At 41.3% G+C, this 16,709-nt stretch overlaps 2 protein-coding genes across 4 annotated transcripts in view; one reads left to right on the top strand and one right to left on the bottom strand.

Moving 5' to 3' along the window:
* The first annotated feature begins 1,423 nt into the window (after window positions 1–1,423).
* vti1b (vesicle transport through interaction with t-SNAREs 1B) lies at window positions 1,424–9,832 on the top strand. 2 transcript variants are annotated; one of them, XM_022249598.2, is made up of 8 exons: window positions 1,424–1,740; window positions 3,037–3,197; window positions 3,431–3,489; window positions 5,494–5,604; window positions 6,072–6,146; window positions 6,354–6,527; window positions 7,430–7,491; window positions 7,814–9,832. In XM_022249598.2, the coding sequence occupies exons 2-8, from the start codon at window positions 3,098–3,100 to the stop codon at window positions 7,950–7,952; spliced, it is 720 nt and encodes a 239-aa protein (XP_022105290.2). In that variant the 5' UTR covers window positions 1,424–1,740; window positions 3,037–3,097; the 3' UTR covers window positions 7,953–9,832. The 2 variants fall into 2 exon arrangements, with proteins under 2 accessions (XP_022105290.2, XP_022105289.2); XM_022249597.2 differs by having other exon boundaries at window positions 3,040–3,197.
* Window positions 9,833–9,895: 63 nt separating this feature from the next.
* Window positions 9,896–16,709, bottom strand: part of LOC110987135 (son of sevenless homolog 2-like) — a 43,725-nt gene continuing 36,911 nt past the window's right edge. For both annotated transcript variants that reach the window (XM_087135812.1, XM_087135810.1), the window contains exon 28: window positions 9,896–16,563. In XM_087135812.1, the coding sequence (XP_086991938.1) occupies window positions 15,701–16,563 (863 nt within the window). In that variant the 3' untranslated portion in view covers window positions 9,896–15,700. The remainder of the gene's footprint in view (window positions 16,564–16,709) is intronic.

Here is a 16,709-nt window from a genome sequence, read left to right on the forward strand (position 1 = left end):
GTTTTCATAAGAGACGAACTGATTCAACATTATTTTGAGGGCGGGTATACCTATGATGAAATCTGCTGTATACTCCAAATTAAACATGACTTTATTTGCAGGTTGGCTCACAGAAGTCTTTTAAACAGTAACGTCACTTGTTAGCCCCATAAATAATGCTGATGTGCTGGACAACCTGTTCTCATTGGTCTATCCACCATGGCATACACACCCACAAAAACCAACACGCCATATTTTCTGAAACTTAAACCAAGTGGTAATTGCCCCTTAACAATACATTTAATAAACAGTTTGTTATCCACAACACGTCTAGTATTTCTGGATTTCAAGGTGAAATTGAGAGGACAAGATTATATTATCTGTATCGGTTGGCAGATTTCTTCCTGGAATTTGATGAAAACAAGTCGGCATATTTTCACAGTATGCAAATTAGAATAACACTGTGGATAAGTTGGCCGGAACATTTTTGCTGAAAATGTTTTTCCCCCCAAAACACTTGGTTGAATTCTCAGAGAGGCGATATTTTCTTGTCAAGGGGCAGGGGTAGTCTAGCATTATTGGAATTAATTATGTGACTAGTATATGCTTTGCAGGTGGGATTTGTACTTGCCTTATTCGGAAAAGATCTTTAGAAGTGAATGGAATCATTACATTGTCATTTGTTAAACATAGGCTTTTGCAGGTCCTATGCAACCCATTTGATGGGCGACGCACGATGGACGACGTATGACGGACGACGGGCGACGCACGACAGACGACGAACGACGGGCGACGCACGACGGAAAATGGCATGTTTGGAACTGGTAAATGGCAGCATTGGAACACAACAAAAAGCAAAATGCGACGGACGACGGGCGACGGGCGACGGCAGATATGGAATTCCATATAACCCAGCTATCCACTCCAGTCTGGCACACTCACCAGAGGACGGCCAGACTACACGGGCGTGAAACATCAAGTTAAAACTCACCGGTTCTTTTAAGAAGCACACCTCGCCCAAAAGAGATTGATTCCATGCATGGTTTACCCGCAAACCTTTTTCTCATGTCTCTTCCACCAAGCAAAACTTCAATCTTACTTATCCAGGTTTATATCTGCAAAATCCTTCACTAAATAAGCTAAAGAAATACAGTGAACATCACATTAAACTTCTGGGGTGTGTAATATGTTCTTTTTTTAATATTCAGACTTTTGTTTACATTTATTGAAAACAAAGGTCCCAGCAGTGTAAAAAAAAATGACTTGCCAAAAACTAGCTTTGCAAAATGTACTTGTGAAAAACCCAGTGTCGCAACTAAACACAGGCTCCGCCATTACAAAAATTTACATGCCCGCCCCGTAAAGGGCATGAATGCAGACTCAAGATAGCGCACAATAACCGCGCATTGGATGGAGGGCGCTGTTTAGTACCTGGTCACGCGCATATATATATGGACAAGCTAGATCGCGGCCACCCCGCTGTAAGAAAATTACATGTACCGGGGGTTATGATGTTACATGACAGTACGATGGAATGATAGACCTACATGTAGTGTACTATATATTCATGATTTTGAATTGCTATCATGTTATTTACGGATCCCACCAAGTATCGAATGCAGAAGGAGGCACTAATACATTAAATTCTGACTAGAAACTACCTCTTCGTTACTATTACTACACTGTAGGCCTAAGCCTAGGCCAGTAGTAGCCTACTGCCTATTGTCCACCGGATCATATGCGCCAATTTAAAAAAAACAGGTAGGCTAAAGACCGGAAGTGACACGAAGTTTGAAGTGAGTGCCGGGCATGCCATGGCATGATAAGTTACCGCCGATACCGGTACGACATAGAGCAAGGAATATGGTTATGACCAGTGATATAAACTTGTGTCAAACATTCACATTGTACGAGACCCGTATGAATTATTTTGTTGTGGGGCCTATCAACCATGTGTACGGCCCATTAAGATTTTAGGTAGGGGATTGTAGGTAGGAAAGAAGTCATTGCATTTTGACTCCACTTCTGCAGTTGGGTACTTCTGGAAACAAAAGGTACCTACGTACACACAGAGGTAGGCCTACTTTTTGTTTCCAGAACTTAGAAGTACATGTAGGCCTACCCAGCCACTGAAGTGGTGTCAGGATGTGATCGTGCTATGGAGCAGCGCGAACATCCAGAAGTGCCACAAAATTGCGGGCAGCAACCACACCATGCCGATGAAAACAACTTTAACAAGCATGCGCGTACGTACTGATCAAAGAAAAGATTGTGTAATCCAATCTTCAGACTGGCTGGTGCGTGCGTACATCGCCATGGTCGCTGTTTTCACTGGCGTGGTACCTGCCATTTTGCAAGAATCCCGAATGTCTGGGCTGCCCCTAGTATTTGGTGTCAGCAAGCGTCAACACACACAAGTGGCATTTTCAAGTGTCAACAACTTGAAAATATTCTCTAAAGATTTCAAAGTGGTTTTATCATATTTGACAGACTTTAACATGTTGCCACTGTGTAGAGAAACAGCAATATTTCTTCCAGATTCACACAGATTCTTTTCTCTGCCATCCATGCGAAAACAAGATGGCAGCCGGTCAGGCTGCACAAGCAGAACCGACTTTGTTGCTCAAATTTCCACATAAGAATATCATTATTAGATAAATGTGACATATTGAATGATATATAGAAGCCTAATTAATATTGTAAATATAAAAGTTTGGCATAAATATGCTTGAATAACTTGTTGACACTGTGTTGACACTCGATGACGCTGGTCGGCGCTAAATAGCAGGACCTCCAGGATGCAACATTCTGACATTGTAAAGTACGTCTGCTGTAACCTATATTACAAGTGGGCCTTGTAAGCCAAGGGCAAATGTAATACTTTGCCCCAGGTTGTAAGAATATGTCTCTAAAACATGCAAGAAGCCTGTAGCTGTTGGCTTAATTACATGTGTCATATTTCTAGCTTTACCCAAGTACATGTACATTTGGATACGGACTTAGTACATGTATAAAAACTTGACGAGTCCATATTTGCCCTCTGTGTACATGTACTAGTAGAACGGTTGAGGCTTCATGTACTCACACATCTGAGCAGTGAGCAGCTGTGACATCAGTCATGTCATCGGAGAAATTCGAAAGATACCAGGAGGAGTTGCTGACACTCTATGAAGATTTGAAGTACCGGGTGGAGGTCACCATACCTAAATATGATGGAGGTGAGTTTATGGAATGCCTAAGTCACTTTTGGGTCAGTAAGGAGTTATACTGTATTTACAAAACTTCCAAAATTATTTGAGCCATTGTGGCTTTGTTTTGCCCCCCAGATTTTCCATCATTGGACAGAGTATTCTTCCCCACAAAATGCTTTGTTGTCAGGGCACCAGTACAACTGGCCATTGAATAGCAGAGAGCATTACTCGCCATTTCTGTGGTAATGATTATTTTGCAGAGGAACGTAAGAAGTTGATCCGTCATGCCGAGAGAGGGCTAGAGGAAGCAACCATCGTGGTGAGTTACTTAAAAAGATGCTCCTCGATCTAGACCTCATTTCCTCTCCCCTTGACCTGCTTGCCCGCCTCGGCAAGTAGAAACCTCTTGTAGCACAAAATGGCAGACTTAAACACTCCAACAGCCCTGGTATCATTTGAAACGTGAATTTGTGTTGTTAGAGTTTGTTCTGCTTTGTGCCATGACTGAAGTTTTGGTCTTAATCAGAGGCACCAAAATGTTGCCTGAATGTATCAGCTGTAAAGGGTCACCCTATTTCTGTCTCATCCAAATGCTAATTGAAATGAAAGGGAATTTCAAGGATTTCAGTACCTGTGTTCAGTCAAAGCAAAACAAGACAAGGAAAATTGTACGAGATCACAAGCTAAATATGAGGAAAAGATCATGAAGGAGTTCAAGAGGAAGCCAAAAGCTTTCTACAGTTATGTCAGACAGAACCAAAAGGTGACAGTTGGAGTTTCACTACTTGGAAAAGGTCGATGGATCATTAACTGCGACGGACCAGGAAGCAACTGAGGAAATGAGTAAATTTGTCCAATCAGTCTATACCAAGGAACCAGACAGAGACCCCCCAAAATTGGACAAAGTTATTGATGTTGACTTGAAAGATGTTTCATTAACCCTAGAAGAAGTCATTATAGAATTAGACAAGTCCAGATAAGTGTCCTGGGCCTGACAGCATACATCCTAAAATTCTGAAAGAATGTAGCCATGAAATTGCAGCTCCACTCTACATCATATTTAGGAAATATCTTGCAGGGAAATTTCCAACTGACTGGAAAACAGCAAGAGTGACACCAATTGTCAAGAAAGGTAGCAAAACAAAACCAGGGAATTATAGACCAGTGAGACTTACCTGCATCCCATGCGAGATCTTTGAAACAATCGTCAAGAACAAATTACTAGAACATGTAGAAGAGTACAGTGCACTATTTGACAAACAGCATTGGTTCACAAAAGGCAAATCCTGTCCGACAAACCTCCTTGAGACAATGGAAGCAATTACTGCAGCTTTAGATCAGGGTCTGGGAGTGGATTGCATTTTCCTTGACTAGGCCAAAGCTTTTTGATTCATTACCTCACAAAAGGTTGATCAACAAGTTAAGAGCATATGGATGTTCAGTCATGATTCAACTTTGGATACAAGACTTTCTTAGGGGAAGAGCTCAATCCGTGTCAGTGAGAAATGCTACCTTGTCTAATGCAGATGTGTTGAGCGGCGTGCCCCAGGGTTTAGTGTTGGGACCGCTTTTATTCATTCTATTTATTAACGACCTGCCAAGGCATATCAAATCGGATATTCAGATGTTTGCTGACGATACCAAAATTTTCACTCCAGTTAATACCGAGGATGATGCATCAAAGTTACAGCAAATCATTGAAGAGTGCCAGATGTGGTCCCAAAACTGGCTGCTTAAGTTCATTGCAGGGAAATGTAAAAAATGCACTTGTGGAAAAAATAATCCAGAAGTTGATTACTACATGGAAGGAGTGAAATTAGATACATTGATCAGCAAAAAGATTTGGGAGTGTTTATCACCAACAACTGCAAATCAAATGGCCAATGTACTAAGGCAGCACAGAAAGCGATGTACAGTTTAAGAGTGATTCAAAGATGGTTCAAGTGTTTCAACAAGGATAGCTGTGCAGTACTTAACAAGACATACGTAAGACCTCACCTGGAAGATAGCATACAAGCCTGGAACCCATCATTAAAGAAAGATATTGCAACACTCGAGATTTGCAGGAGTGTAAATAGCAAAGTAAAGTAACTCACAATGAAGGCGGATTTTAAATTTTGTTCAATGATTCCTTGTCATCATGATTAAACATGATTAAAATAAGACAAACGTGCTATGGAAAGGTTGTGACTGGATTTTTTTATTTTATTTTCATGTTTTTCCCCCAAATCAGGCAAGATTCATAGTAATAACTAGGGACATCCTTGAACTTCCTGCGAAGTGCACAAATACTATCCTATTTTGGGGTGTTTTTCTTCTGCAGCTGCAAGAGATGGAAGAGGAGGCCAAACCGGCCCCTGGAAGTTATCGTAGTCAGATGGTAGCCAAGGTCAGAAACTACAGGAGAGAACTGGACAAAATCACCAGGGACCTGGTAGGTCTTACAGGGGGGAAAAATAACAGTGACATAGGTAAGAAACTAGGGGAGAGAACTATAAAAAAATCACCAGGGACCTAGTAGGTCTTATACAGGGGAAATATACACAAGCAGTGACATAGGTTAGTACCTACAGGAGAGAACTGGACAAAATAACAGTGACATTGTTTTGACAATGACAAAGTTAACATCGGTGTTGCACATGTCACCCATTTCATGGTAGCGTGTCACTGTCATTCAACATTGACCATTTAAAGGTACAGTGACAGTTTGACAGTGCCAGTGTTGGTATCAACTTCATCAGTAATAGTGGTAATGTTGACCAGACACGTTACTGTCATTCAAAATTTCAGTTGGTGAGCAAACTGATGTAACACTGACCTGACAGAATGTGGCATGTGACATACGACAGTGACAAAATCTGCCTGTTACAACTTAAATTTTCTCTCTGATTTGCCTTTCAGAAAAGAGCCAGTGATGGAAGGGGTAACCGCAGTGAATTGTTCCACTCGCAAAGCAACTTTGAAAACAAAGTCAATGTACGTGTATCTTATGTCTAAACTTACTTTATGCCATGACTGGCAAAAAAGGAATTTGCTAATGTTATTCACAACACAGAAGGTTGTTTCCCCCAAGCCCTCCATCTATCTAAAAGTAGACCCTCACCTCCCCAAACTTACAAGTTTGTAGGGGGTTGCAACAGAGAGCCAGCTTTGCAGCCATGTGCATCTCTTTATACCCAACAGGTTGCTCAGAGCAATCAGCGAGCCAGGCTTCTGCAGGGTCAGGAGACCCTAAACAGAACCAGCGACAGCCTGGCCAGGACCCATCAGATAGCCGCAGAGACAGATGAGATTGGAGTGGGAATCATTGACGAACTGGATGGCCAAAAGGAGCAGTTGTTGAATGCTAGGGACAAGGTAGGGTTAAGATTGCAGGCAGTTTTGTGCGAAACTTTCTGAAATCTTCCATAGTCGGACGCATTCTTTGTCCTTTAACCTCTTTATAGACATTTGACCCTGTGTACAAAACAGTGGCTGGACTCTACCTTCCTCAATCCTGCAAAATCTCCAATATTTCTTGATGAATTTTGAAAGATATATGAGGGTTAAGCTAAGTATTTCAGTTCACTTGAAATTTCTCAACCCGGGTCAATCAGGGTAAGGTCACAAGTTAATTTGAAAGAATTTCAAAAACTTATTATTTTAAGCTTTACAATGACAGTTGTGGTGGTTTAAGAGCAGAGGGCCAACATTTCTTTGTGGTTAAAGGAACCAGGAAATGAGTTCTTCTTGGAATTACTTTTTGTGTATCTCTGTACTCTTCTTCCGTGTATGAAGACTGACAGGGTTTTAGTAAAATTTATAGAAATATTTCTATTTCCTGGTTCCTTTAATAGTCCATGCGTTTAGGCCAGATCACTCTTCAGGCCGACATTTACTGGCTTGGAATCTTAAGTATGCGGCATACTGTGTATTAAAGACCACCCTCATTATGTCCATTGATACCAAATTCCTTTCTTTTAATGCAGCGGTTTAGTCATTGTTCAGAGTCTTGTTTGACATGCATTGTCGGTCTTTGTTAAGATTAAGACAGTTTTAAATGCAACTTTGGAATGATTATGAATCAATATTTACATTCCATTTGCCACAAGAACGTCAGTTTTTCCCCTTACTTACCACAAGAGCTTACTCGGATCTTTGGGGTTAAGTCATATCTGCAATTTCATTTGTTTTTGCTGTGAAGGTTGACAAGAGAATCGAAAAGTTTTTGTCACTTATTGAGCGTTTTCTTATCCAGATATTTTATTTGGTCTCTACAGCTTGAGGATATGGACCACAGTTTAGGAAAAAGTAAAAGGATCCTTAACTCCATGGGCAGAAGGTTGGTGGCAGTTTTAAAGGTTTTTCCTCATTGATTGAGGATTAAACTTTTAGGAAGATAAAACTCTGACTGCTGCGTGTATTTTTGTGGGAAAGCAGTCCATGTCGATGGCCAGTTTTTGCCAAACATAGGTGTGCTCCTTTGATGACTTTGCATGATCTCGTCAGCATTGATCCTTGCAGAAGTTCAAGATTATGGCAATGTTTGGTTGGCCAGCTGACCATTCAAGTCAAAAACAGGTTCTTTCTGTACGTTAGGGCAAAACATACATCTCATTGACAAAGCCAAATTTAATATCTTTGTGTTTTTTGTGTTCCCATAGGATCATAACTAACAAGCTGATCTTGATGGCCGTTATCCTGGTAGAATTGGTCATTTTGGGCGTGGTGGTGTACCTGAAATTCTTTTCACCCAAAGAGCCAGCACCGCCAACAGCCAAACCTTTCACTCCCAAAACGTGACCAGTCTCTCCATCCAAAGACTAGCAGATGGAAATGCAGGATGCATCAATCTAGAATTACAGCACTCCAGTTCAGTGTAGTGCTGTAGTCAATAGTCAACAGACACTCATATGAAATCTCTCCAGAGACTTTTATTTGAAAAGTAAGTAACCTTCAGTATGCTTGTCAAGTTTCTGTGTCATTGTACCACATAGTAAAATTGATGGATATCAACGAAGTAAAGCTGTATAAAAAATTTACTGGGGTTATTGGATTTGACTGATTTGCACCACTATTCCTCAAAATTTAGTTAGGCACTGTGACATCTCTAAAATTTATCTTTTGAATTCAAACTGAACAATATGTACAATATTTTGTAAATATTTCAATCAAACTTCAAGCAAACTTTAACCAGAATTTGTAACCTAGAGTGGGCAATGGGAACATTTTGTGCAAAGGACAATGTACAAATTCCATGGAATCTTCTTCGGACACATGGAAACCCAGACCCATTTCATTCTTCAAATAAATTCCCTTCAAGAATTCGACACATTACCTCATGTAGCAGAGAGACATTGGTCCATGCCAACACTCCATAAGAGCATTTAGTAAGAGCAAACACTCAAATATGAGTCTGCTTCTAATTGGTCCTCTCTGATATGTCACATGGGGTTAGTTGAGTGGTAAACCACACATGAAAACAACGCTGTATGTTTATGTGCAGTTAATTGGTCTAGTCACCTTGCCATGAGGTGAAATGTCTACAACCAACAAGCAATGCAATTTCTCAGTATACAAGATTGGGCACTCGGTCTAACCTTGGAGGATTTAAATGAGACCGAAGCCCACTTTTTGTCAGTAATGTTATTGTAGTTTGTGCTAGAAAGAGCAAAGTGGCCCTTTGATGTGCCTCTCAGTTTAGTATCCTGATGTACAAGGCAATATTCCATGGGTGAAATTGTTGAGGATTCCTATGATTTCCATTGTGCATGATTCATTTACGAGACTTCTCACTCAAAGTGGCTCTAGTGAGTTGTTACCCATGTTAACCAGTTAACATAGGATTTTCTTACCCCAAAAAGCTTCTGGGGGCAGGTTTTTTTAACCACAAATTCTTCAACCTTGCAATTCATCATGTGCCCGACAAAAGGTCATAAGCACGCTCACACCCTTTAGCCGGGAAGCATGATTACAGCAGAAACAATTATCCTGGCAAAAGGGCGTAAGAACCACACTCTTTATTTAGTGAAATGGATAAAATTTACTGCAAAATCAACACAGGATGTACAAAAAGCAACCTTTGAACAACTTATTAAAGGACCTGGAAATTTGTTTGAACTCTTTGCAAAGAAATCTTTACATTTCATTAAAATTAAACAGTTGCAAACAGACGTCTTTTTGCCAGGAAAAGTTTTTTATGCAGTGATCTTGCTTCCGGGCAAAAGGGCGCAAGTGATTACATCCTTCCAGTCACACAGCGAATTGCACTTTGATCCAACCAAGCAAGACGCGTTAATATGTCAACAGTGGAAATGTAAAAAGAATTTTTAAAGGAGTGCACACGTCCTCCGTGGAAGAAATAAGGAAAATTGTGGGTGTTAAAACATCATCTGGCATCAAGTGATTTAGTTTGTTTACCTAAATGTGGCTGTATATGTACATGTACTTCATTACAACAGGTGTAGATAATAACGGCAAGTAGATTTTGAATCATGAACTGTTTTGTATCTAAAAAATTCCATCTGAATCCATGTGACTGGATAGGATTATTGCATGTGCCTGTTTGTGAACTGTGGCTGTATGAGATGCATATAATGCAACCCAAATTCCAATGGCAATGTGATTGGCCATAATCCATGTCTTTTTTTCACATGTGTATAAACAAGAGGTGTTTCTATTTAGGAAGGTGTTGCTGCTTGAGTCATTTGTTTCAATTGGACAAAACTATGATGAACACAAAGAGCTTCAGATTTTGTAACAGAGATTTTATTTACAATTGTTAACTATTTTACCTTTTTTTGCACCACATTCAATTGTCCATATAAAATAGCGTACTTCACAAATGGTACTGACCCTAAAAAATTAATTCATTCACAGAACTGACCATGTCTCACTGGGTTGGCTTTTTTTCACTCCATAATGTACACGTCTTACACAGTAAATTTATTTTACACAATACTTTTACAACACACTTTTAGCCTAGGACACTCACAAACATACACGCATACATGGAGCAACCACGTCCATGTGCACTCAACACTTGAAAATGGAGTAGAACATCCATAACCTCACATTGTGAATAAGACAAAGTTCTTTAAAAACACCACTGAAATACAGTGTCATATCGCAACACATCTGCCTTTTTTTCAGTTGAAATAGACTTGGGATGTTCTTCCTATCAGTCACTCTACACTCCATGAACCAGTGACCCACCGAGGAGACAGAAAAATGTGCAGGGGGGTATGTGGATACAAATGTGGCTGTACACTCGGCAGCCCATTAAGACACTGCACTTTTGTGCACATTCTGTGGAAAATTGTTAGCCTTGAAAGTCCTATGCCACATGTGCACCTACATGTACATCCACACATACTGGAACTTTTGTTGAGGAGACTACACATGTCGAGTGATAATGATGAGTGCAAATTTAGGTCCCCACAACTTGATCTTGAATTTCCTCACAAAAGAAATTATCCCCTCAATGTGAGGCTGGCTAAGGTGCATACACCAGCTCTTCTGGGCAGTCACACAGCCACATTTGCTTCTCTTGCTCCAAACTCACACTGCACTAAAGATCTTTATCGCAACTCCCTGGTGGGTGGGGAGAAATCATAAAAATTGGACAATTCAGACCTGTTGGGTTTAATTTATCATAAGTGGGGATTTCCCAGTTCCAAATTCCCAAACAACAATGACCTCGTGCAGTGTTGCATTAAGTACTGATGCTGACCAAATGAAACTGCATGAACAACTCTAATTTTAAGAGACTTTCTGATGAGTGTAGGGATGTATTAACAATGCACTAAGACTACAACGCTTGCATAGGGTACTTTTAAACACCGAATGAAAAAATACGGACATTAGGAATAGCAAAAACGAAACTGTTCATCAGTTGCTTGTTTAGTACAATAAATGTATGTGGCACACGAAGCCACAACCAATCTAACCAGATGTAACACCTGACCGAACATACTTTGTGATCCAGCCAAAGGCCAGTTCATACTGCAGCCCCCCCCCGTAAGCCAAGCAAATTTGACGTCACCAAAAAATTGCAGCGAAATATCGATCCAGTTGAAATGCGTTTAACTTTGACGAATTCACTACACAATTGTTTGATCTGATGTCGCAAATACACATTCGTATTCGTGCGAAGTGTGAACCAGCCTTAAGTTCCTCACGACTACATATATAGTAGCTACGCACCTTACACCACCCTGTGGGAAAAATAACACCGAAACTTCAATAATGGTACTGCCTTTGTATGTAGTAAATTTGAAGTGGCCTACTACCCCTTTCCATTCATTATGTAGAAGTCACAGAGAAAATTTAAGATTTATTCAGTGTTGCAACTGGTGTGGTGTTCACGGAAGTTTGTCAAAACACAAAAAAACAACCTCACGTTAACTCATTCATGTACAGGTACATTTATGCTTATGGGACAATTTGATACAAATAAAAAAAATGGTCGTAATTTTTACTTCACAAAAGGAAATCTCACTGAATAATATTAATAGCATTTAATTATATATAACATATCGTACACAATAAGTACATGTATATACAATAGCACATTCAATAAAGCAGGTGAATAGTCACTCACATACACTAGTTAAATATAACATGAACAAATAGTGAATCCACCTGATCTGACCTCTATTCATACTTTATTTGGCTGTTTCAAAGAACACCAAACAAGACAGGAAAACCTGCTTGACAACATGACTAGAAAATTCTCTGCGTGAGGCCTTTCAAAATTTAAGAACAAACTTTCCAAAAAATAAGATTTCCATAAGAAGTAAAAAATATATTTTTGGTACTGACAACTTTTCACAAGCATCTGATTAGGTGCTGGTATGTCATGGGTGAACAGCAAGTGGACAACCAGGGAAAATAAAATCACGAAAGGATACTACGCAACTTGAAGACAATCAAGCATTTCTCTCAGATAATCCTGCTGTGCTAATCCACACTGTGCAAACTGCACTGTCAGTCTTGCTCAGTTGTCAAGGGTGGAGGGCACTTGTCAGACTAGACTGGTTCCTAAGAAACCTAAATAATGCACACAAGAGTTTCTGGCTTTGTTCATTCCAGCATGTTGCAGGGATACAAGATTTGCCATGACGAAATAAAACTAAACTCGTAGTTATTATATATAACGGGTTTGCCCTTTCCCAACGTATATTAATAAGCACTGCATGCTCAGTGCCCGTCCGAGAGCCTGTGAAAAAACCTCACAAGCCCACTCGGGCGGGACTCGAACCCACAACCTCCCGCCCACTAGTGCAGATGTCTTAACCACTCGACCACTGAGCTAGCCGGGGTCGGCTGGCCGGTCCAAGTCAAATGAGGCAGTGGGTACCGCGAACTATTTTCAAGATTTTTTTTTTTTTTTTCAGAATCGGCCAGTGCGATAACCATGACCAGATATTATGGAATGGGTTTCATTGTTTTCCTCTCTCATTTTTGCATGCATTAAACAGACCACAATTTTGTAGAGTTTCTCCTGTTCTGATGTATGGCTATATTTAAAATGTACATGGCTATGACTATCAATAGCTTACTCATACATGGGGAATGGACTCAAGATGCTTCCACAGGTACATGCAGCATTGTGGTACCTGCTATTGACTTACAGACAAGTATATTTGGGATGCAGCCAATTGCTCAGTTTGAGTCCAAGATGAATAAAGATGTTCCACATGGATTGAGGGAACAGGTATCTTCTATTGGTTTCCACCAAGAGAGATAGCGTTTAATGGCATATGTATCTATCTCAAAAGAACAATTGATGGCTTTGAACTTCAACTTTCTTGAGATGCCAGTAGGTCACAAAAATGATTATTACCATGAGATCTGTCAAACTAAGATGAGTGCAAACTTTCTGCGCCGTGAAGGAGTATGTATTTCAAATTTTTCAACAAAAGTTCGAAACGCACCAGCAGTGTAAGCACTTACCACAAAATGCTTACTTGCACCAAAAAAAATCTGTGCAGTGCAGCATGCCTTGTGTTCAGGATTGTCACTGTTGCAAATGAGTACACTACAGAATTGGATGTAGAGATCGAGACCCTGGTCTTTCAGACTGCAGGATAACTGCAGGGTATGGCTGGCCACACAATAAGAATGCACAACAGATGCCATATCTTCATGGCCAATTTCATTTGAAGCAAGATATGGGACGGAGAGAACCCCCCCACCTTTGTGTTGGTCATTGAATCTCAGGAATTCTTTACAGACTTCTAGGGGGGATGTGCTAGGTAAGGGAACGTTTCATAATTACTGAAGGTGGTATTTACTGCGGTACCGCTGTTTTTTTTGCGGTACCGCTGTTTTTTTTGCGGTACCAGCATTAAGCCCTTTCGGGTAACTAGTGCGGTGCCGCTAAAAAAAACAGCGGTACCGCAGTAAATACCACCTTCAACAATTATGAAACGCTCCCTAACAATAGTCTAGAGTGTGTATAGGGATTGGACAGGTAAGGGGGGGTCCCTCCATCCCATATCTTGCCTGGTATAGCCGATTTATGACATGACTGAGGGCAAGTGATGTGGTCACAGTGTGGGCTGATCACCAACTTAGTATCTACAGTATGTCACCAGTGGTTGGATTGTTTCTTGGCAGTGTCCAACTTCAAAGATATTTACTTGGCTTGTTAGTGCGTACAGATTTCCTCTGTAACATTTTTAACTAACAGTTTGCAGTAACCCAGCCACTTGAAATTGGTCTAAATTATCAAGTCGTACCGAGTGAAATCAATTCTCAAAGTGAATTGCTACATTCAACTTCATTGATAAACACCAGAAACACTGCTCTCGTACCGTACATGGGTCCTGCAAGTATTTTACCAAAAAATTAAAAATGTTTTGTGTATTTTCTAATGTTCAAGGCTAAGTCAGCAGAAAAACCTGTTGTACATCATAACACAACTCACACAATACTAAAATCTTTTTTTTAAATAACGAGGTCGAGAAATTGTAGTAATGGCAGTAACAATGTAATTTTGTGCATTTCCAATTCCAGATGCATTTGGTATGATTCTAAAAACCGAACTAAATGCCTTGAAAATACAACAAATTCATTTATCTCAACTGAAGTTTTTCAAACTCCCCTCTGTTGCTAGTACTTCTTAAAATTTGCCTCATTACAAAAAGGAAATACATGTACAATTTGTACAAAAACTGTCAAATTTTCCGCTGTCTATGACAACACAGCAGGACCTGTTTGGGCTTCAATTCAAGTGGGATGAAGACGACGGTTCAGGAGACACACGTACACATATGGAAGTCATTTGAACAGCATGCACAAAGAAAATGGCCAGATGTTGAACTGTAAAGTTTAAATACAGTGTCTGAACTGTTAAATGACTTGACGGCTTCAGAAAGTCTCTACTGGGTTACAGTGCCTTCAAATTTCTGAAAAGAAGTGTTATTTGAAACAGAAGTCCTTTCATTCATCTGAAGTGGTCATAATGTTCCACTTAATCGAGAGACGAAGTTACAACGGGAAATGGTACTTCTTCCAATAGAATGTGCATTCATGTAGCATTTTGCATCAAATTGCTGTATGAAGTTAGCCCTACCCCCCCCGGCAAACTGACTGGCTCTTACTCCAGGCAAATGTGATGTCAAAGTTTGGAACCGCTGAAAGTTGTTCATTTTTTTGAATTCATAAATTCACCATGACCTCACCGATACTGGTATTCATACTTGGCCTAGTGTAAATAAATGCGCCAGTAACCCATGCATGCATGATCTCAACAATGTGTATGTTTGTCTCATTCCCAGTGGCAATGTGGCAGATTCTGAAGACAAGCGGAGCAGCATTGGGCAGTGGGTACATCAATCAAGGTCTTCTTGGAAACTTGCATACAATGGAGGGGCACAGAACATTTCCTTCCAACCAAATGCTCCTTCCACATGAACAGTTCCATCTTCTTCCTGACCAAACTGGTTCCCGCTACCTCCTTGGTTGCGAGACTCCAATGTAAACATGCCATGACAGTGAAATGGAACCAGTGACAACATTTCCAGATGTTGGAAAGTGTATTGTTGATTACTCCAAGCAAGCGGCAATTTTTCAGATGGGAGCTTTTACCAACCTCAATCTTGGGCTACAACTGGGCTGTTCCATTCCAGTTTGGTCACTGTTGATGAACGAAGTATACACAATATTCCATGACAGTGAAGCAAGTCCTCGTCCCAGACAGGCAAACAGGAGAGTTTTCTGTGACTCCCAAATCACTTTCCGGGGTTGGACATATCAGTGTATTCATGCTGTGATCAACTGTAATGCAAGTTGCTCCAGTGACAAGCACAGATATTCCCGACTACTACCAAGGGCTTGGGAAAAAAAAGGGGGAGGGGTGGCTTGATCCAAGACAGCTCCTGAAGCCGTTGGCAGGACACAGGGATGGTTAGCTGAGGTGATAACATCTCTAGAGTCTCAATCAACTATGACAATCATCAGACTACACAAATATACAGCAGAATTAAATAATTTGATTTATATCTAAAATAAAAATCAGTTGTACTGTCAATGGAAGGGTTCAATCAGACTTGTTCTGTGGGTACTGACTGGCCCTTTGATGGAGAGTTCTGTTGCTCGTGGGGTCGGAGCGGAACGGGTGGTGCACTGAGAGATACTCTGTTTGGTACTGACGGTTGGTATTGCTGTGTCTGTACAAACGGCTGGTTTGCTAGTGTTTGCTGATTTGGCAGCTGCTGTTGATGCTGCTGTTGCTGCTGATGGTGATGGTGATGGTGGTGGGATTGTTGCTGATAAAAGTGCTGCTGCTGCTGCTGCTGTTGATACACCTTCTGCTGTTGTTGCTGCTGCTGCTGTTGCATTAGATTTGGTGTGGAAGAAGTCAAGTTTGCAAATTGTGTGTGAAACGACTGGTTGAGTGTGGGGGTCAATGGCCTCTTGACTCTGGGCACCCAGGGCGATTCAAACTGGGTGGAGTAATGCATCGGTGTGGGTATCTCCCGCCGGTGCGAGAATGCATTCGGGGACGAGGGTGGAGCACTGACCGAGGCTGTACGGCGTATGTGCTGATCGTGCGGGTAGGACGGACTCTTGCGGTGGATCCTCGGTGGCACGGCAGGAATGCTCCCATTCATGTCGAACTGGGTTGTCTGATGGGAGGCAGCAGCAGAGGGGGAGGAGGGGTAGGGCAGGGTTGCAGCACCCCCGGCGTAGTGAGCTGCAGGCGCGCTGTGCTGGGACACGTAGCCCGGTGGGTGGTGGGCGGAGTTCCGGCGTGGGGGGAGTGGTGGCTTGGCCTGAGGCAGCTTTGTCTTGGGCGGGAGGAGAGGCGGCTCAGTGGCATCAGGGGGCCTGGTGGGCGAGTTGCTGTCTATCCTCATCCTGGGCGGGACTGGCGGGGGAAGTTCCTCATCATCCTTTGGGGGTGCTGCAGAGGCAGGAAAAAAAAAGGTTAAAAAAAACAGGTTAGTGTCAAAAGGTGGACAACTGCATCAAGACTTCATTGATGGGGGCTATATATCTGTAATTTCAACTAATTAAACTGAATCGTGTGCTGGCCCCCCCAGTTTAAGT

This window comes from Acanthaster planci, linkage group LG01 (genome assembly GCF_054643075.1).
Source record: "Acanthaster planci isolate LZ-2023a linkage group LG01, COTS_SCS, whole genome shotgun sequence".
Taxonomy (NCBI): domain Eukaryota; kingdom Metazoa; phylum Echinodermata; class Asteroidea; order Valvatida; family Acanthasteridae; genus Acanthaster; species Acanthaster planci.